This window comes from Gracilinanus agilis, chromosome 1, assembly GCF_016433145.1.
Source record: "Gracilinanus agilis isolate LMUSP501 chromosome 1, AgileGrace, whole genome shotgun sequence".
In the NCBI taxonomy this organism is placed as follows: domain Eukaryota; kingdom Metazoa; phylum Chordata; class Mammalia; order Didelphimorphia; family Didelphidae; genus Gracilinanus; species Gracilinanus agilis.
Genome location: NC_058130.1, coordinates 496,184,825 through 496,207,434, shown reverse-complemented (window position 1 = coordinate 496,207,434; position 22,610 = coordinate 496,184,825). Strand labels below are relative to the sequence as shown.

Sequence of the window (22,610 nt, the reverse complement as noted above, 5' to 3'; positions counted from 1 at the left end):
GGAAGAATGCTGGAACCTGCTGGGGCTTGTCTGTAGTTCTCATGTGGAGGACCTTTCTCTAGTACTTAATCAGCAAGCAGGAGGCTGTAGTCTCCTGTGTATTTTCTACAGAAGTCCATTTGCTTTCCTTCATTGGCCTCTTTGCCATGGGCTATGTCTATCATCAAGGCACAATATTTGCGGCAGACGTTAGTGAAGCTCTCTAGGGAAAAGCCTATGAAGGCCAGATGGACTATTTAAAATCAAGGTTTTCCTGCTTGCTTATGTCACTTAAAAATTCTTGTTGAAAGTCTCTTCACTTCCCCTATAGCTTATCTATCTACCCTATGCAATTTTATATAGGTGATAAATGATATAAAGTCTTCACATATATTTTTATGGGTAAATTTCTAATCTTATTGGCTTTAGTATTCCCAGTGACTGAGGGCAGTAGAGGTTCAAGATATATACACAATTCGATGATGTAAGAGTAATACAGAATGCTTCAACAACTATATATACTATTAAGTTAAAGTAAAAAAAATGCATTAAAATTCTAGCAAGCTGAACACTGAAGGATAATTATATAGTTGAAAGCCCTGAAGGGAAAAGCAAGTGGTCCTACATTTTAAGCATTAGTGAAAAAAGTTCCAATAATTTACCTTAAACTGAAATTTCATTTGTCCAACAGTTGTATTAATTCATTTTATGGTGGTCAAAGTAATTTTCTATCAGCATATTCTAGACTTCATCATAACCCAAATATGCCTCAAAGTATAAAAACAAAATTTCTTCCTGAGATTGTAAAATGGCTGTTCATTTTTACTTTTTAAAGAAGTACCATTTTTGTCATTCTTAGAGAGCAATTTGTAAATGTGCAAAGAAAGGGACTATAATGTCCAAATCCTTTGATCCAAAGATTCCACTATCAGTAATATGCTTGAGAAAGTTAAAGATGAAAAGAAAGCATCCATACATAATAAAATTTTGATAACAACACTTTTGATACTAGCAAAGAACTGGAAATAAAATAGATCACCACCAAGTAGGGAATGGCAAAACCACTTGTATTACATGGATATAAAAGAATATTACTGAACTGAAAGACATCATGAATATGAAGAATAAGAGAAGTAATGAGAAAACATTTAAATCTATCCAAAATGATGTTAAGTAGGAATAGGGAAACAATATACAATGCCTATAACAATTCAAATGCAAGGGGGAAAAAATCTGAGCATCAAAACATGAACAAGCTTGGTTTCAAAGAAGATGAGAAAATTGTTCTACTTTTCTTTGAGGAGATAAGGGACAATGGGCATAGGACCCTGCATATACTGTTAGATTCAATGATTTGTCTGTCAGTTTTGCCGAACTACTTTTCCCCCCTACTCTCTACAGGGGCTGAGTCCCAGGGAAGGGAAAGGAAAAGGGGAAAATATATATATATATAATTGCACGCATATAAATATATAAAGATGTAATATGGTGATTTTAAAAAGACTCTCTTTCCTACTCTCATACCTCCAAACTCTTCCATTACATAAACTCTAACCATCTGCATTTGTCTCCCAGAGAGCCATCCAATATAATAAAGTTTTTTTTAATTCATCATAACTTCTTAACACAGAAGGAAAAAACGTTTGGCAATTTATTCAAGGTTCTATAGTCCTGGATCTCCCACTTCTGTTAAAGAGTGAGGCATTCTACACATTTTATTACATTTCCTTTTGAAATATTAAGGGAAAAAATTAAACGTTTTTTTGTTTTACTAATCCATTCTTCTGATTTTATGGGCATTAAAAAATCAACTTAATGATTGTGAGTGCCTTTATGCAGCCTTTTTCTCCTCTCAGGGAACAGCATGAAACTGGACTTCCACTACCACAAATTGTACAGTCAAGTTTCTCACATTTTAGTCCATGCAGAGTGCAATAGGTAAGGCCAAGCTCTGGGGAAATCACCTTCCTAGTTTTCCTCTTCTAGTTTAAATATCCATATTACCTTTTAAAAAAATACCCTCTTTTGGTGGCAAAGAATTGAAAACTGAGGCTCTGTCCATCACTTGAGGCATGACTGAACAAATATAGTATATGGAATACTATTGTGCTCTAAGAAATGATGAATAGGATGGATTCAGAAAAACCTGAAAAGACATATGAACTAGTGCAAAATGCAGTGAGCAGAACCAGGAGAACAATGTATGTGTGTATATGTATATACACACACACATAGATATAGATATGGTAACAGAAATATACAATAATCTACTATGAAGGATCAAACCATTATCAGGAAAACAAGTTTCCAAAAGTCACAAGGGAAGCATGATGAAAAATACTATCCATAGCCAAAGAAGGAACTGTTGAAGTCTCACTACAGATCAAGGTATGCTATCTTCCACTTCATTTCCTTCATGAGGTTTTTTTTGTGATCTTCTATAATGACATAAGCCATGTGAAAATATGTATTGCATGAAAACACTGGTATAACCTATATCAGATTATTTACTACCTTGGGGAAGGAAGGGAGAGAAGGAGAAAATCTGAATCCTAAAATGTCAAAAAACAATTGCCAAAAATTGTTTCTACATGCAACTGAAAATAATTAAAAAGAAAAAACACATCCCTTTTTTCATTTACTTTGAGTTAGATATGTGACTTGCAAAGTACAATTTGATGCTGTTCAATGATTCAGTTATATGACATTTAGATAGCTAAATCCATATCTATACAGTTCCATTGACATTTTCACCAACTACTTTGGTATTTTAAGTCTTTAAAGTAGGGATCCAGTCTTCTATACCAGGTTTATTCCATATTGATTCCTTTCACTCAGACCAAGTTTTAATTTAACTGTCCTACTTGCTGCTCTCCATAAACAACAACCTACTGGCTGTCCTCATGTCTATGCTCAGGCTATTTCCTGTGCCTAGAATGAACTCTTTCCTGGCACCTGCCTCTGACAATCCCAAATTTTTTAAATGCCTTCCAATAGTTAAAATTTGCAAAAATCTCAACCCTGCAAAACATCTATTTCAGAATTGGAGAATAAATTCTAAAATTACACTGGTAATTACTCTAAAACTGTCAACAAGTATTTTTTAATTAAATGATCATTTATTATCATCAAAAGATGAACTTTTAAAAAATTATTTATTTAGGATATTTTTCCATAGTTACATAATTTATGATTTTTCTCACCCCTCTTTCCTCCCCCCTCCTTGAGCTGACAAGTAATTCCACTGAGTTATACATGTATCACTGTTCAAAATCTATTTCCATGTTATTCATATTTGCAATAGAGTGATCTTTTAATGCCAAAACCCCAATCATATCCCCATCAAACAACATGATCGATCAAATGTTTTTCTTCTGCCTTTCTGTTCCCACAGTTCTTTCTCTGGATGTGGACAGCATTCTTTCTCACAAGTGCCTCTGGATTGTCCTGTGTCATTGCATTGCTGCTAGTAGAGAAGTCCATTACATTTGACTGTATCACAGTGTATCAGTCTCTGTGTATATGTTTTCCTGGTCCTGCTCCTTTCACTTTGCATCAATTCCTAGAGGTCTTTCCAGTTCACACAGAAATCCTATAGTTCATCATCCCTTTCGACACAATAGTATTCCATCACCATCAGATACCACAATTTGTTCAGTTATTCCTCAATTGCGGGATATCCCCTCATTTTCCAATTTTTTGCCACCACAAAGAAAGTGGCTATAAATATTTTTGAACAAGTATTTTTAAGTACCTAATATGTGCCAGGCACTATACTAATCACTAAGGATACAAAATGTAAAAATTATCTCTATTCCTAAAGGAATTCACAGTATAATAAATGCATTTTATCAAAATATTTCATTGGATCAGGGATTCTACTAAACATGAAAATAATGATGAAAATGATGAATAAGTATAACAATGGTGGTAAATTCTCCATTTAGGAAAACTGTTGGTACTATCTAAATTCTACTTGGGTAAAACCTTATTAAGCTCTGAAATCACTCAGCAAGTCTTTATAAGCATTTAATATTGGCATATTAATATCTGGCGATATTGTCAATCCACTAAGAGAATTCGCTAAATACCTTGTTTGCTCTTATATTTAACAGAATAGGAAAGGAAGAATTCAACCAATTTCCTCTTTATTTTATTATTTATACTTTGTCCTTTCTTCATTTGCTATTTTTTACGAGTGGAAACAATATGGACCATTTCCAAGAGTGTTGCAAGTAGGCTTGAAGGCTTTCAGAGCATGTCAAATGGTCCAGTAATAGGGAAGGTAACGTCAATTTTTAAGACATTTTTATAAGACAATTTTTAACCTTGAAAAATTCACATCCAGTAAAATTGCATCTAGAAATTCTACTCTTCCAAAGGGGGTGGAATGAAGTTCAGTTACGCAGTACTTATGGAAAAATGATTAAATGAAAGCAAGGGTAAAGAAACATTCATTCTCAAGCACTTTAGAATTAACTACATGCAAATAATCTACTCAAATCAATTTGACAAACATTTATAACAAATCAAAATTCAGTTTATGATCTACATAGTAACTCCATAACCTGACATTCTACCAAGGAAAATAATCAATCATGACTGCAATTAAAGCCATTTGTGCCTACAGCTGTTAAAAGGCAACATAGAACAAATGGCTCCTGTTAGCAAGATCTTAAAAATACATCAGATAGCAATGAACTTGAAAATAAGCACTCCACACTGTTTCAAGACTAGCAAAGATTCACTGATTTCATCACTGTGGCTACTTCCTCTTTCTAATCAAATCCCAAATCCTCCATGCCTTAGTGGACCATCACCATGAGTTACTGTAGTTAAAATAACAAAAATTATAACAGGATCATAGATACAGAGCTGGAAGGGACCTTAGAGAACATCTTGCCCAACCTTTTATATTATAGATGAGAAAAACGAGGGATAGAGAAGTTAAGAGATTTGTCAAGATCATATATCTAATAAGTAATTGAGATAGAAGCATCATTATCATCATCAAACATTATCCTTTGATGGCTAATCTTCTGGTGATAAACAACTAGGAACTTGGCTAAGCTGGTCCTGCTTGGATACCAGAAAGAGTCCAAAATCAGGCCTATAACTAAGCCTTTCTAGCGTGGTAGGGATTTCTAGAGTTCATGTTTATCAGTATAAGTAAAGAATTTCCATGCCACTGTGGAGCTACAGAGTACAGATAAAAGAGGGGACCTCTTTTTTTACAGCAACAAATTCTTTTACTGCCCTCCCCACAAAAGGTGACTTTACTTCAGTACTTTAAAGATCCACAATGCCATATGAGTCTGGAAGCATTTCCCAACATTTTTTGTTCTGCATATCTCTTTTAACAATGATAGTAACAAAAATATGTGATGAAGCTTTAGGATAATAAATATATTACTCTGAATATACTTTTAAATTTCTTTGTTAAGTGCTTAGCAAATGACTAAAATGTTAATTTTTGTCCACCCCACTCCAAAGCTCCAAATTGCTGCAGTAGTAAAGCTATAATATACAGCTTGTTGTCACAGAGGAAAACTATATTTGTAACTTTGCTGGGCAATTATTTACTGATTAAGGTGCCATTACAGAATTCCTAACGTGAACTTCTCCAACCATCCATCATAACTCCCCCAAAGGGTTCATGAGCTAGTAAATAAATGGGAACCAATGGTATAGAGTACTTCCTCTTCTAATGAAGACCATAACCCTTCTATAACTTAGAAGATGACCTCTGAGAGTTGCCATGGCTAAAAAACTCAATCATCCTAAAGCCAATCTGATGACAAGCTCCTCCAAATACAGCAAGATTGATGCTTGTGCAAGAAGATATTAAGCTCATGACTGAGCCCACATTTGAAGTATTTTCACTTTGATGGGGGAAAAGAGAAAGGCATGACTTTTTAAAGGGCTGAATTTATTTTCAGAATTGTGTTGAATAAATTTTGTTAACATTTATTATTCCTATCGAGGAACCATCAATCCTCAACAAATGAACAAACCATCATTATGTATAAAACAATTTGAACCATTATTTTTCATAAATGAAATTCTAGGATCATAGATTTAGGAATGGAAAGGGCTTTGGAAATCATCTAGTCATGATCAAATTCTTCATTTTAGTAACGAAACTGAGACTCAGAGAGGTTAAATGATTTCTGTAAAGTCACAGAGGTGAGATTCAAACTCAGGTCCTCTGGCTATATTTTCAAAGCTCTTTCTTTAATAAGCATGACTTTGCTATTGCTGTTGTTCATATATGACATGGCCATGGTGCATAATATAGTTTTTTTCTATACTTGAAAATGATACATCATTGAAAATATTTTCAGCTTATTATTTTTAATTAATCAGGCTACCCTCTCCAACTTTTCTGGATTTTGTCATATTATACTATATGGGCACATGATTCCCATTACAAAATTTATTTTAGTGTTCTAAATGAGATAGTGTTTGTAGAGTGTGTAGCACAGTGCCTGGCACATAGTAGGTATGTAATAAATAGTCGTCTCCCCCCTTCCTGCAGCAAAATGAAATCAGGGAAAATACAATGGCAAAATGGATACAGACCTTGCATTTGGTAGCTGTACGGTGCCTGTCCAGGTTGAGGAGTGCTAAAGCTTGTACCATAGCTTAGAAATCCTGTCTGTCCAGGTGTCTGGGATTGGGACAATCCACCTTCTGTCTTGATGCCTGCCCACAATGCACCTAAATCAGTTAGTAATAGCTTATCTAGTTGTTCAGATTCAAAAATTGGTAGACAAACAATAGCAACTAACAATGGTTTAGTCACAAACCAACCAGTAATATTTATACTGTTTTATTAAGAACAATAAGAGCATATAAATTTTCAAGGCTATACCATCATTATATCTTCAGGTTCAAATAAAGGGTTACTCCTAAATGGAAAGTTCTTTCCCCAAATTCTGTCCTCTAGAAAACACAAATATATCTTATTTACATATATTTGTGATCTTTTGTAAAGCAAATAATAATATTAATGCTTCAACTTTCATGTATATGAATAGTGTTTATTTAAGAATTGGAAAACTATGTTTCTGTGGTTCTATTTTTATCTGTGTTATTCAATAAGACATTTTGAATAAGGCCAAAAATGAAAATCTTACTATCCCCATGGGTTAAACAGGGCAAACAGAAAAAAATGTCATTCTTCCTTCTTGCTAGCTGTGTACTGGCTTAGCACTTGGGAACTTTGGGCAGGACAAAATCTTTGGCTGCTTTTCTTTGGAAAACAACTATAAAAATGAATAATAAAAACTAATGGATACATTTAAGAATGCCTGATTTCTCTCTGCTCACAACAAATATGATTCTACTAGAAAATTTGTCTTTAAATTCAATGGAAGTATAGTCAGGCACAGAATTAAGAAGGCAACCAATATTCTCAAACCAATTCCTCAATATTTTCCTGAAACATATTTGCCATACTCAAATAATTGATGATGAGTTATAGGGAATTTGGAAAAAAAGGCAGAACCACCAAGAACCTAATTTTTGTGTGTATGTTGGGGGGGGGTGGTAGTGAAGGGGAGGGTAGAGAATCTGGATCTGTGATTTCAATAACAGTTGTGGAAACTCCTTTTGATATATATCAGCAACTTATCTGTCCATTATATTCTTAGAGAGCAGCTTGGGGAGCTGTGATATCTGTAGTCTCTGATCACAAAACTAGTATGTTTCAAAGGAAGAATTTGAAACCAGGACTTCCTGACTCGAAGAAAAGAAAAAACCTCTATCATATTACTCAGTCTCTCCAAAGTATACAATTTTTTAAAAAGCATACAAAAGGGGCAGCTAGGTAGTACAATGGATAGAACACTAGGCTTTGAGTCAAGAGGGCCTGGGTTCACACACAGCTTCAAACACTTCCTAACTGTGTAATCCTGGGCAAGTCACCTAACCCTGACTGCCTAGCCCTTTGCAGCATTTCTGTCTTAGAATTCATACTAAGACAGAAGGTAAGACTGTTTTTTTTTAAATGCATACAAAATACAATGTTTTGTATTTTGTTGGTCAATAGTTCCTTCTCTCCTTCTTTGCTTCGTTTTTATGTATTTCAAATACTGAATCTCCTTTTTGCTTAAATCAGATCTTATGTTATAAAATGATAACTTTGCATCTTTTGCACTTTGTTGTTTTTACAGATTTGATTTCATTGGTGTTGAAAATTCCCTTATGAAATCTCACTGACAAAATGTCTTACCAATGGAAATCGACAAAGTTTGGTTCTTAAAGGATTGCCTGGGACCTTGAGAAGTTAAATGACTTGCCCAGAATAACCTAGCCAGTAAAGATCAGTAGTAGGGCTTAAACTCAAGCCTTTGCGACTCTTAAAGATTGACGCTACCCACATTCTGCTGTCTCTCTGTTCATTATAACATCATAAAATGGTTCTCAGTGCTAAACATTGCCTAACCCCACAAGGTCAGGACTAGAACTCAGAAACAATGAGGTCCAGTCATTGCAACTGGCCCATAACTAAGACTAACTATCAATTAGCATTCATTTTTGGTCACAGGCTAGGGAGGAGAGGAAAACAGATCTCTGAAGATGTACTTTTGGGGGACAGGGTAGGGCAGAGAGGAAATACATGGGGAAAGTTAGAAAGAAAATTTTACGTATAAAAAATGCCTTTAAGATCTAAAACAAACAGTAATCTTGTTATTCTTGTTTCATTTTTAGGAGAATTTCATCATTATGTTGAAATAAAGGAATTTTCCTAAGGCACTGAAAGAACCAGACTTTGTTTGGAGCTTCCTATCCCAATTCCTATTCTATCTCTAAATGATCTTCTTATGTTTTTAAGATTTAAAAAAAGTAAATACTTAAAAGTAAGATATTTGTCACTGAACTCGGAACAAATGGAGAAAAAAACATGAAGTGGATAGAACTGAGATTTGCATTACTAATGCTTAAAGCCGATACTACTACACTGAATTAAAGAGTACAATCCCCTCCTTCCCTTCATCTCACTTGTATGATAAAAGTAACACTTAGGAATCAATTAAAATAATCAATATTTAAAATCATGATATGAGGGAAATTGGCCAAAAAAAAAAAAACACTCGCCAAATGTCTAAAACTTGATATTAAGACCTTGACCTAAATTAATGAAGGACTTTGAAAAATCATTTTCAATTCATACATGTTTGAGTGAATTCCAAAATCCATATTTTTCCACAGACCAAAATTACTTCTAAATCTCCAAATAGGAAAGTTTGAAATGCATACATCATCTTCAAATATTTCTTGATTTACATTTTCCTGCAAATACATTGAAAAAATAACGTTTGCTTTATTCTCCTGAATGTTGACTGCTCTGAGCTTTGATAATATCGCCTTAAAAAATGACAAAGAGAGAGCTGATTAAATCTCTTTTCTATTTCCCCATGAAATTTAGAAATAGAAATAGAAAAGTGACCCATTACCAAGAACTTTACTCACTTTTTTTAAGGGAACATGTACAACATGGTATTTTATTAGTTAGAAAAATAAAATGGAAAAATATTAAATGACTAATGTAAAAAAAAAGTTAAAGGATACATTTGGACTATGCAGCCTATCACCTATGCTACTCAAATAATCAGTATGTAGTACAAGCAATACATATTCAAAATAAACATATAGAAAATTTGGAGACCAAAGGCTAAGAAAATACCTTCTGACAATTCAGCCTAGAGCTGAAACTTCCGAAGGCTTCCTCAAGTGAATCTTTCACATACACAAGCATAAAATACTGCATAATGCTGCTAATAATGTACTCACCATACGAGGGGATTCCATATGGCTGTCCTGGCTGTGGGTATGTAGCATATGCTGTAGCCTGTTGCATTCCTGTGGTAAACTGTGTTTGCCCATATGCAGCCATAGTTTGTGAGGAAGGGGTAGGGAGAATATGTGGGTATGGTCTGCTATTTGTCAGAAATGACAGAAAATAGAAAGCCCATGCATTAGATGGAAACATGCAAGGTTTCTGAATAACAACTACATCATAACTCTTCTAGTTGACATTGTAATAGACTGTACTATAGAAAAGAAAAATTCTTCTGAATGACAGTTAAAACAAATTCTTACTTTTAGGAAGAAGTAAATACATTAAACTCCCTGAAGAACAAATTTTGGTTTAAATCATGATTTGACACATGGCCCCAATTATGATTTGAAATTAGGTAAAACCTTTCTTATTAAAAATATTTATTAAGAGAAAATACATCTTACTTGGAAGGATATATCTGTGGTGGGGAAAACTGATGTGTTTGTCTTGGGCTGAAGCCACTACTTCCAATTGCTAGAAAGAAGGGAAAAATATGGATATTGATATGGATATAGATATATACCGAAAGTAATCCATCTAAAATATTAACTAGGCATTCATAAGTCTTCAACATACATTGAACTAGATTGTAATTCTTATACTTTCTAAGTAAATGTTGGCAGAATGGTTTTATGTTTTATGTATATTTAAAATGTATATAAAACTAACTGCTATTGGAAATGTGCTAAAAGCAGAAGAAACAAATTGATTTGAGAACATACCAGGATCAAAAAACAAAACAGAACAGAACAGGATTCAACATGATTTTAATTTATACATAACTGATTCTATATATTTTTGGAACTATATTACCTATAACCAAATATACTTTTTTTCTAGATGGGCATCTTACGTCAGCTAAAACATAAATTTACATTTAGCTGAGGCCCCTACACCCAGGAAAAGGTCTGAAATGCTTCCTAATCAAGCATAAATTATGTCTCATCTCTAGTTATAATGTAAAACACATACTTCCATTATATATGTTATAATTGTTAACACACAGACTTCCTGTTCAAAAGAGTACCCATTTCTATTATTTTTATATTCTTTTTATATTTCCTGAAAGACTTTCCATTTTATATACTATTTATCAGGAAGCTTTCAGTAAAGTCAAATCTCTTGGGCTTAATTTTTGGCGGCATTGCCAATAGATAGATTTTAAGCATAAAACTAAAAATAACCATTAATTTATCAATAAATCAGGGTAATTGGGTGGCTCAGTGGATGAAGAGCCAGGTCCAGAGACAAGAGGTCCTGGGTTCAAGTCTGGCCTCAGACACTTCTTAGTTTGTGACTCTGGGCAATCACTTAACCCCCGTTGCCTAGCCCTTACCACTCTTCTGCTTTGGAACCAATACATAGTATTTATTCTAAGACAGAAGGTAAGAGTTTAAAAAATTATCAATAAATCAGGCTTAGATGAGCTGCACAGAATTTCAAGACGAGTAAAGTAGTTTATCCCACAGAAAAGTACAAAGGAAAAGGAAAGAGCACTTAGCATAAGGACTAATCAGAAGATTAATTTTTGCTTCATACCTGATCCTGAGAAGTTGTCTAAAGACCCGTCTGCTGCTGTTGTAGCAATCTCACTGCTGCTCATTGGCTCTGTTTTAACTAGAAAAAGAGATAATCTATATAAAGTATGTATAACTATGGATATCCCCAGCGTGCGCGCACACACACACACACACACACACACACACACACACACACACACATCTAAACCAGAATCCGCTAATCTAAAAACTGCAGAAATCAAAAGCAGAAAGCTAGCCTTTTCCTGTGGTAGTATTTGTGGAAATTAGATGCAGTTTTGTAAGAATCAATAATTTGATGTTACTCACAAGTAAAAACAAAGTTTGGAAAATGTAAAAATAATGAATCCTAGGAAAAGAGCCACTGCAAACAACATTCTTTTAGAAAATATTGATCAGCCATACAAGTCCTAATTTTGTTTTCTCCTAATTGTATTTTTTTATCCAATCCAAAAAAAATCAGGACATTTAAAACAATGTTGCAGATATAATAAATATTTGGAATCTAAATGTTTCCTTTCTAAAGACGAATAATAAGGAAGCAAAACTATTTTCTGTCATTTGCAGGATTAGCAATAGGAGCTTTTGGTAATATAATACAAATTGATTGTTAATTTCTCATTAATTATCTGAAACAGTATATTTCAATGAATCTGCGATCTCAGTGATGTGAATCTTCCCTCCAATTATACAACTCGTAATCTATTCATGCCTGCCCATCCTGTGTGACTCTCTTTTATGTCCTCCCATAAGTTGAGCACAAAGGGTAGATCCAGAGGGCCAACTGTTGAGTTCTCTTGACCAGTAAATTCTAGGCAATGTGCTATATGTTTTCATCTCACATAAGGAAAGACACTTTAGCTCTGAAGAGACCTAAGGATTCTAAAGAGGACTAAAAAGGACCATAATTTATGTATGAGGAACAGCTTGTTCAATAGTGAGGGATTAGGAAATGGAACTCTGTATGTAAGGAACAGCAGAAAACTGGAAGGTATTGAATGGGAAGAAGAGTATTTCGTAATAAGCCTGGAAAGTGAGGCTGGAGCCAGGTTGTTAAGGATTCAGAATACTGAAGGGAGGAATTTGAATTTTATCCTAATAATAGCAATAGGTTGCTATGGAAGCTTTTTGAGAAAAAGAGTGACATTTTCAGATCTATGCTTTAAGAATATGACTTTTGGCAACTAAATGTAAGATATTGTAGAGAAAAGAGTAATTTGAAGCTGTTACAATAGTTCAGATGAGAGACAATAAACATTTGAACAAGAGTGGTATGTGCATGGAAAGAAGGAAGCAAGACATGCAATGGAGCTGTAATTGCCAGCACTTGGCAAGTAACCAGACAGGGTGAGGCAAAAAGAAGAATTCAGGCTTATTTTGAGTTTGTGAAATTGATTACCTAGAAAGATGCTTCTGAAAAGGTGCTGATTTGGGGGAGAAATACTGGCAAAGTGATTATTCCAATTGGAAATGGGGATTGGTCCCCCTTTGCTTTTTTACATTGAAGTAGCTTATCTTCTTTTTCATTCATATATTTTTGCAGACATTATTTATGTTTCTCCTTTGTAATTCCTTGTTTGCAGTGCTTTGGCTTCCTTCTTTTCCCATTCTTTCTTTCTTCCTCCTTCCCTTCCTTCTTTCCTTATGACCTTGATCCCTGCCAAGGGCAACTGCTCTACATGCACCCTTGATATCATCCTCTCCTATCTTCTCCAGAAAAAATGTTCCTTTTATTATCCTTATTCTCTCTGATCTTCAATCTCTCTTCTATTAGCTCATATCCTATTACCTACAAATACATTTATATATCCCCATTCTTTAAAAAAAAACACTTTTTGATCTTATCATATTTGCTAGCTATCAAGTGTCCCAAATTGCTACCCTATGCAATCTTCTCTTTTCTCTCAATTCATTTGAGCTGATCAGTTCCTCAAGGTTCATTTATTATGTAGTTCCAAGATCTATATACCCAACCCTAATTGCTTTTGAGTTCCAGTCCCATAATACCAACTGCCTAAAGAACATTTGAGCTGGATGTCCCATAAGTGTGTCAAACTTAGATCCAAAACTGTTTCTCTCTAAACCTCATTCGCCACATCCATTCTTCTCCCAAATCTTCTTGTTACTAAGATATCCTATTAATCACCAAGGTTTATGGAACTCAGGTGACATCCCTGCTTTCTCAGCTCACCCTCCATGTTTAATCAGTAATCAATCTTGTTTTTCTACCTTTACGATATTTCTTTTAAATGCTCATTTCTCTCTATTCATAGATCTACAACTCTAGTCAAGGTACTCATCACCTGTACCCTGTATTACTGAAAATAGCTTTCTAACTGGTCTCCCTTCCTCAGCCTCTCACCACTGCAATACATCTTCCAAACAATCACCAAAATGTTTTTCCTAGAAAGTTCAGGTCTGAACATTCCCTCCCCCTTGTAATAAACTAATAAATAAATAACAATAAATAATACATAAACACATGAATAAATAATTAAAAACTAATAAGAGCCAAATAAAATAATAAAATAATAAATTATATTCAAGATCAAATATAATTTGGCATGTAAAGGTCTTCGAGACTTAGCCTCTATACCTTTCTTATTTTTTTACACTTTACTACCCTCTCCACTCTAGCCATAATGGCCTCCTTTGCTGTTCCCACCTACGGCGCTCCATCACCAGTTTCTATGCCTTTGTACTTGCTACCCCTATATCTATATACTCTTCTTCCTATTCTGTACCTTTTAGAAAGCCTGATTTCTTTCAATACTCAAGTCAAATGTTCCTTCACGAAACTTATCCCAGGCCTCTCTCTCTCTCTCTTGCTATTGTCCCTGCATCTATTCTGAATATATTCTGTATATAGCTTCTTATGTGTATGTTAAACCAGTCATTAAATGGAATCTCCTTGAAGTTAGAGATTATTTCTGCCCTTCTCTATCTGTGTGATTAGCACAGTGACTGGCATATCATAAGCACTCCAAAATGTTTCTTGATTTATTTTTTGCTTGTTTTTTTCTGTCTTGTTAATTTCATTCTGCAAATGCATTCAGGATGACTTTTTTAGTCAAATGAGAAAATTAGAATTTTTAGGCAATTAGGACAAAAAAGTAGGGCAAAAAATGCTAAAAGGCATGAAAACTTTTGACTATGTTTAACACTGGCAGGTTTAATGCGGTATGTGTACATATTTTGATGCCCTGAGAGATTAGTAAGTTTTCCTATACTGCTAACCATCTCCACACATGCAATTTTTTTTAAACCCTTGCCTTCTGTCTTAGAATCAGAAGAGCAGTAAGGGCTAGGCAATGTGAGCTAAGTGACTTGTCCAGGGTCACACAGGAAGTGTCTGAAGCCACATAAACTCTGGCAAATTCCAATCCTTCGAACCCTTTTTATCCATGGAAAATTTTAGCAATGTTTTCCCATAAATATTCAATATAGCTACTGCTGACAAGGTCAGAATCCTTCCTTTTTTCTTTTAAAATTTTTGACAACCCAAGAGGTACCAAATTACTCCCTATCTATTGTTTTATCATTTTCACTAATTGGTGAAGTCAAATTATTTTCTAATCATAAATACCTTCACAGATGTCCTTTATATCACTGCTTGAATGCAAATTGTTATAGAAAATATGCATGTTTATTTAAACAATTTATCTTTTTATTTTTCTAAACCATGTTGTTTAATCACTGGCACTCCAGAAGTTAATTAGTACTAAAGAGATGGGCTTCGGGAAGCTAGGTTCTCCAGTGGTTAGGGCACCGGGTCCGGAGTTGGGAAGACCTGAGTTCAAACATCCGACACTTCCTAGCTGTGTGATCCCGGGTAAATCACATTAAGACAGAAAATAAGGGTTTAAAAATATAAAGAGAAGGGTTTCGGTAGCAATAGGAATTAACAAAAGCTTTGCATGATTTCTCAAATGCATTCCAAACAACTTCCTTTAATTCAATTTTGGAAATTTGTTCAAGTGCCTCTCTAAGATATTCATGTTGATAAACTAATTTAATGGACTGGCCATGTATTTGCCCATCACAATCTCTGCAATGTGTTTTTCATCCATTTTACTTTTGTAGTATAAGTGGTTGGACTGATCTTTCTTAAACCTATGGATTTCATAGTTGCTCAGTTCAGTTAGTATAATATCATTTATTAATAGGAATATCTTGGAGAAATTTGCCATCAACAAAACACCATGATTTTCATTAGATCTTGTTCAGAATTTCCACAACACCAGAGATGTCCTAGCACCTCATTTAACAACAATATTCACCAGAACAATGAAACACAATATTATCTATAATTGTGTCTGTCATGAAATTTTATATAATTTTATGTATATGTGAGAAATATCTTGACTGAGAAGGGTCTTCATGATACATTTCACTTTAACAAGCTGCATACATACATATTTACAAACTGTAATAAACACAATATGATTTTACATTCTCTAAATATTTAATCAGTTGTCTGATCGCAAGTGTAGTATATTGTAGAAAATTTCTTGGGAAACTTTACCTGATCTCCTCTCAAGTTTAAAGTTGAGGATATGCTTAATTAAATATTAAGCAGAATATTTTCAAAGGTGTTACAGGAAGTATATCAGTAACAAAATCATTTGTGATCTTTTCCATCCCTTTGGCTATCTTTGAGCTGTTAGGAGATTCAATCCCTGAAAGTTTTCAAATGAATGCTTCACTTGCTTATGTGCACTTGCCACTTCTCAATATAGTACATACTTTGGTTAGAGTCCAAATGTGGTGGTTCCACTATTGTTGCCAATGAAAATAAATCACATAAAAATGCTGGCAGACACAGTTTATCAGACACTGTTTTGCTGCCGTCTTCTGTTTGCCTCTATGAGCATTTGGGGAATAATATGATTTAGCTGGATCTCAAACTAATCTCTCTTTAGGCTTCTCTCATCTATTTTTGATGAAATTTTGTTTACGTTACAAGAGGAGTAGGTGTATATACATGTACCCTGGAATTTGAGAACTGGAAAGGATCTCAGAGGCCATGTTTTCCAAAAACATACAGAAAAGGAAACCCTACTATAATAAACCAAAAATGTGGTCATCCAGCCTTTGCTTGAACACTTCCATGAAAGGAGGAGTGTAACCTCTTAAAATAACCTATTACACTTTAGGTCAATTCTAATTGTTAGGAAAATTTTCCTGACATCGAGTTTAAATTTGCCTCTTTGCAATTCTCATTCATTTTTACTGACTGTACAATTTGATGTCACCTAGAACATGTCTAATCCCTCTTCCATGTAAAAGGTCTTTAAATACTTCCAGAAAGCTACCAGGTCTCTCTGGCATATTCTTTTCTCCAGGTCTGCATTAGTTTTTTCAACCTAACTTCACAGGATATAGACTCAAATTCCGTTATCTTCATTTCCCTTCACTGGACACTGTATGTAATCGATTTTCTTTTAAAATTAGAAAATAATTTTAAAATTAAAATTTTAAATTTCTTTTTAAAAATTAAAATTTCTTTTAAAATCAGGCCACCAGATCCAAACAAATTAATCTAGATGATGCCAAAAAGTGGTGCTATCACCTCCTATTTCTGGAAGCTGGACCTTACTTAATGCAACCCAATCAATATCATGTTCACTTTCTGGCTGTCACATCCCACTAGTAGCCCATATTCAGTTTTCAGCTCATTCTAACTCCTAAATATTTTTCAGGCAAAATATTGTCTAGTCACATCTTCTCCTCTTATAATCATGAAGTTAATTTTTTTTGGTACCCAAACATAAGCTGTTTTATTTATTCTATGGGGCAGCTACATGGTACAGTGGGATAGAGTACTGGCCCTAGACTCAGGAAGACTTATCTTCCTGAGTTCAAACCTGGCCTCAGACAATTACTAGCCATATGTCCCTGGGCAGGTAATTTAACCCCATTTTGCCTGAATTCCTCATCTGTAAAATGAATAGGAGAAGAAAAGAGCAAACCATTCCAGTATCTGTTACAGATATTTAACAGAAATCAGAAGGAAGCTATTTATTTAACTTCTCTATGCCTCTCCATTTCTTCATCTATAAAAGGAGATTGGACATAATATAAGGTTCCTTTCTTATTCTAAAATTATATTAAGATGAGTAGAATTTATTGTATAAAATCAGAGAAAGGGGGGATCAGAGGTCAAGTCTCAATGTCTGCATTTATTAAAAAGAGAACATAGCCTCTCCCTCATGGAGCTGTTATAAAGATCAAATGAGACAGGGGTAGCTAGGTGGCTCAGTGAGTAGAGAACCAGGCATGGAGATGGAATATCTTGGGTTCAAATTTGATTTCAGACACTTCCTAGCTATGTGACCTTGGATAAGTCATTTTAACCCCGATTGCCTAGCCCTTATTACTCTTCTGTCTTTGATTCAAACTACCACCCTAATTTCTCTCCCATAATTTCTTGTTCCAAACTCTGGAACCACAAGGATAAACCAGATCTCTTTTTAGGTCATTGAAGATCTGTCAATCCCTTTAAATATGTGAAGGTAGCTATCATATCTTTCACTGAGGATGTCCCAGCTTATCAATATCCCATTGAAATTGGATGCCCAAACACTCAGCGTAATAATCAAAATATGGTCTGTCTAGCACAAAATAAAATCAGGCTTATAATAGTAATGTAACAAGCATTTCTATAGCACTTTAAGATAAACAACACCCCCTACACGTATTATTTCATTTGATCCTCACATTTATCCTCTGAGATTGCTGGTTTGTAGTAGATAGATTTCTGGACCAAGAATCAGGAAGCTCCAAGTTCAATTTAGTCTTAGATACTATTAACCATGCAACATCATGTAAGTTACTTAACCTCTATCTGGGATAAAAAGAGGAATTTGCACAACACTTTGAAAACGTTAAGGCACTCCATAAATGCTTAGATATTATTATCCATGTCCTATAGGGGAGGAAATAGAGTTTCAGATATATGCATCACTGCATACATATTGGTGGTTCCTTATTATCATGTCTTCTGAGTCATGCCTATGGCTAGATACTTGGTAAAATTTAGAGGTGAACTTTGAGACCAACTCTCTTCTGATTCTAGGGATACTACTCTTTTACTATGCCACATTATTTAGGTTTCTAGAACCTAGACTTGTAGTCACATTTAAGACCAAAGTCTGCCTCAGAAACTTACTAGCTATGGGACCTTATGCAATTCACTTATTCTTTCTGGGTCTCAGTTCTTATTCTGTAAAATGGGGATAATAATAACCCCTGACTTCCATGGTTGTTCTAGGGATTAAATGAAGCATGAAGTGATATATAAATGATATTGATTATAATTATTAAACTTCTCTTGGACAGCAGGCTTGTCTTATTGCAGCATAAGGAATGGGGAAGGGAATAAGTATTTCTATAGCATCTATTATTTGTTAGCTACTTTTCTAAGAGCTTAACAAATATTATCTCATTTGATCTGATCTTCACAACAACACTGCAAGGAAGGGATGCTCTTATTCCCATCTTACAGTTGAGGAAACTGAGGGAAACAGAAGCTAAGATATTTGCCCAAGGTCATATAGGTAGTACTGTTTGAGGCTGGATCTGAACTCAGGTCTTCCACACTTGAGGACCAGCATTCCATCCACTTCTCCCTCAGCTACCCCATAAAATCAAAACAGCTCTTTTTGGAAGTTGTGAGTATACAATTGACTTTTATAACCCAGGTACAGAAGTTTTCATTTTTGGAACCAATATTTAATATCAATTCTTAGACAAAAGATAATGTATTTTAAAAAAGGGTTGGGGATACTGCTATGTGACATATTACTAGAAATTCCTTCTAGACTGACTCTCTTCTATTTTTTCTATTAATTAATACAAGTTTTTCAATCAGTTACAAATGTACCCCACCAAAATCCAATCATCTGGTCCCCATATCTCCATCTTGTCCAAAAGAATGTCAAAAACAATTATATTCCTTAATGAAATCCAGATATACTCCGTCCACAAGTTATTCTGATTTACCTGTCTAGTAAACCTGTCAACTGAAGCCATACTTGCTATTAGTGGCCATTACTTCAATTTCTAAGTGCTGACATGTCATCTATTTAATAATTAGTTCTAAAATTTTGTCAAAGATGGATGTCAAGCTCACTGGTCTTTAATTTCCCAGATCTACTTTTACTTTACTTGTTTTTTAAAAATTAGGATACCATCTGGCTACCTCTGCTCTTCTGATATCTATCTGGTTCTACATAGTTTCTAAGAATTATTAAAAGAGCTTTAGGAATTGTATCTTTACATTCATTACTCATCAACGTAAATATTTTTTCAATGGAATTCAAATTTATGTAGTGCACCCTAACTATATCCTTAACATTGTGTTATAATAATTGGTAGCCAGTTCCCAATGTTATGATAGAGGGGGAGATAGAGAGAGTCTATCCCATCCTTACAATTGCAAAGGCAGACGGTTTTCTAATCAATATAGTAGTAGCTAGCTTATCACTAGGAATACTCAAGAAGTCCTAGAACAGATAATATATAATTTGTAAAGGATATTAAAGAACGCCACACAAATTTTAAGATCACTCCAAATCTGAATTATCAAAGATTCTAAAAGACTTTGAGATATAAAAGTTTTATAGATCTCTAGGTCTTTTATTGTCTCCAGTCACCAATGCCTTTCTTCTCCATCATATCTTCTAAATCTCCCCATACCATTCTCCATATAGAGTATTAGAACACCGGTCTATGATTCTTCAAATATATATTGAAATCTAGGCAAAACAGAATGGTAAAGAATACTTTTGTTTACATGTTAGGTGCTTATTTTGCTTGTTTCATTCATTATATCTTTATAATTCCTCTCCCATGAAGAAAGATTCAAAAATATGATAAAAATCACTGTTATAAAATGATACACATGAATAAATTACAATTTCATTCCCTAAGAGCTTAAAATGTACAAAGGACTATACTCTAGCACTGGGGAATAAAAAAGATAAATAATGTGCTAGAAAATCCACTTAAAAAGCTTATGTTTTACCAGAAAGTACACTGTATATATGCACATACATTACTACCAGGAATGAGAGGTCCTCCACCTCCAGCAAAGTACCCACCAAGACCAAAAGATTCTCAGATAAATATTCTTTCCATGACTGCCACTTGGAAAGTTGTAAATAGTTGTTTCACTGCCTCTGAACTTGGTTTATCATAAACTTGAGTGAGGAAAAATGCTACTGATACTGACTGGGGTGAAGCAGAAATGCAAAATACCTTAAGGAGAAAATCCTTTCAACTTCATTGAGTGGAGATTTCAGGGAATGCTATAGAGGATTATAAGGTTTTAGAATAGAACTTGAAGGCATCTTAGAAGTCTTGTCCATGAAGCACCAGACTGGAAGCTTTAAGGAAGACTTTTTCAGGGTGAAATGACAAAGTAGATTCTCAGAACAAAGATAATGGACATAGATGCATGGAGGCAGGACCCAGCATGTGGTTTTAGAGAATAGTTAGTAGGTCCATTTGACAAGAACACAAGATATGTGAAGGGACTTGTGAAATAATTTGAGAAAGAAAAGTTGGATCCAGATCAACAAAAGTCTTAAACGACATGCTACCGAGTTTGTATTTTATCCTAGAGGCAAGAGAATCAGGGCAAGATGGTGAATGTCAGCAGATGTGCTTTAGGAGGATTATTCTGACTATTCTGTGATGGACAGGTTGTAAAAGGGAGACCCTGGAGGTAGGAAGACCAATTAGCGACTATTATAGTGTTACAGGTGGAATCCTGAACAAGGGCAGTTGCAGTTCAAGTGGAGAGAAGGTGACAATATAATAGATTTTAAGGAGGGAGAAGTGACAGGATTTGACAAGTGATTGGATGTGGAGAGTGAAGGAGAAGAAAGAGTCAAAGTCGATTCTGAGAGACAATAGATTCAGGCTCGAGATTGAGGCAACTATTTTTTGGAAATGTTTATGATGGGGATTTGTTTTTCTTGACTATGTATATCCATTACAAGGATTTGCTTTGCTTTTTTACCCAATAGGAATGGAAGGAAGAGAAAATAGACTTTCGTTAATTGACAAAATAAAATAAAAAATAGAGGACACTGAGAAAATTATGGTACAATCAAAAGAAATAGAAAAGTCTAGAGAAATGTTATATTTGGTGGAAAGGATAAATTTGGATTTGTATATATTAGGTTTGGGATGCTAGCTGGTTGATCAGAAAAATATTTCCAGGAAGTAATTGGATAAATGGCAGTGCAGTTCAAGAAAAATATTCAGGGCCAAAAGAAAGATGAGGAAAGAGCAAAAGACACAATAAGCTCAGAGAACAGATATTAGTTACTGACCTCTCAAAGACTATATAAAATGTAGTTAGAAAGAGAGATCAGTCAGATACAGAGAAGGGATTTGCATTTCCTCAGATCAACTTAATCAGTCATTATAATTAAACAAAAATGGGCTTCTATTTTTGAAATTATAATATTGTAGTCATTGTGCATATTGATTTCCTATTTCTGCTTACTTCACTATATTAATTCATACAAAACCTCCTAGAATTTTCAGCATCTTGTTGTCTCTTATGGTATAAAACATTCTATTATATCATACTTTATGATTTTTTTATCCTTTCATCAATTCATGAGCATCTACTTTGTTTTCAGTTTTTCACTATCACAAAAGCTATATTATGAAAATTTTGGCATGTATGGGACTTTTATTTGACCTTTAACTTTGTGGGGTATGTGCTAACAGTAGGATTTCTGACCAAAAAATATAAATAATAATGAATCTTTTCATGTAATTCCAAATTGTTTTCTGGAATGGCGGAGGTAATTCACAGTTCTACCAGCAGTATATTCACGTACCTGTCTTCTCAAAGTCGCCCCCCCCACATTCCCTATTCATATCTTTTGTTATCTTTATCAATTTGATGGCTATCATTTGAAATTTGAGTTGTTTAATTTGCATTTTTATTGCAAATTTAGAATCTGTCTTGATATGGGTGTTGATAGTTTTGCATGTTGTCCTTTTGAAAACTTGTTTGTTCATATCTATCCTTGATTATTATCTCTTGAGAATTAGCTTTTGGTCTTATACATTTCCCTCAATTCCATATACATATACTTTCAGTATCACACTATTTAATGAGAACTATTTAATGCAAAAAAATAAAAATCCTTCTCTCATTCTGTTTTTTTTTTGTTTTTTGTTTTGCACATGGAATTCCTTTCCCTAACATCTCAATGTCT

At 34.3% G+C, this 22,610-nt stretch overlaps 1 protein-coding gene across 12 annotated transcripts in view; it reads right to left on the bottom strand.

Annotated features, from left to right (window-relative positions):
• The window catches only part of EYA1 (EYA transcriptional coactivator and phosphatase 1), a 151,871-nt gene that overhangs the window by 108,997 nt on the left and 20,264 nt on the right, over positions 1 to 22,610 (bottom strand). For 2 of the 12 annotated variants that reach the window (XM_044657959.1, XM_044657960.1), the window contains exons 4-8: positions 11,366 to 11,460; positions 10,231 to 10,300; positions 9,778 to 9,920; positions 9,194 to 9,214; positions 6,562 to 6,684 (exon numbers count right to left, since the gene is read on the bottom strand). In XM_044657959.1, the coding sequence (XP_044513894.1) occupies positions 6,562 to 6,684; positions 9,194 to 9,214; positions 9,778 to 9,920; positions 10,231 to 10,300; positions 11,366 to 11,460 (452 nt within the window). Of the gene's footprint in view, positions 1 to 6,557; positions 6,700 to 9,193; positions 9,215 to 9,777; positions 9,924 to 10,230; positions 10,301 to 11,365; positions 11,462 to 22,610 lie in introns of those variants that run through there. The other 10 variants (XM_044657967.1, XM_044657956.1, XM_044657968.1 and 7 more) reach the window with 6 other exon arrangements.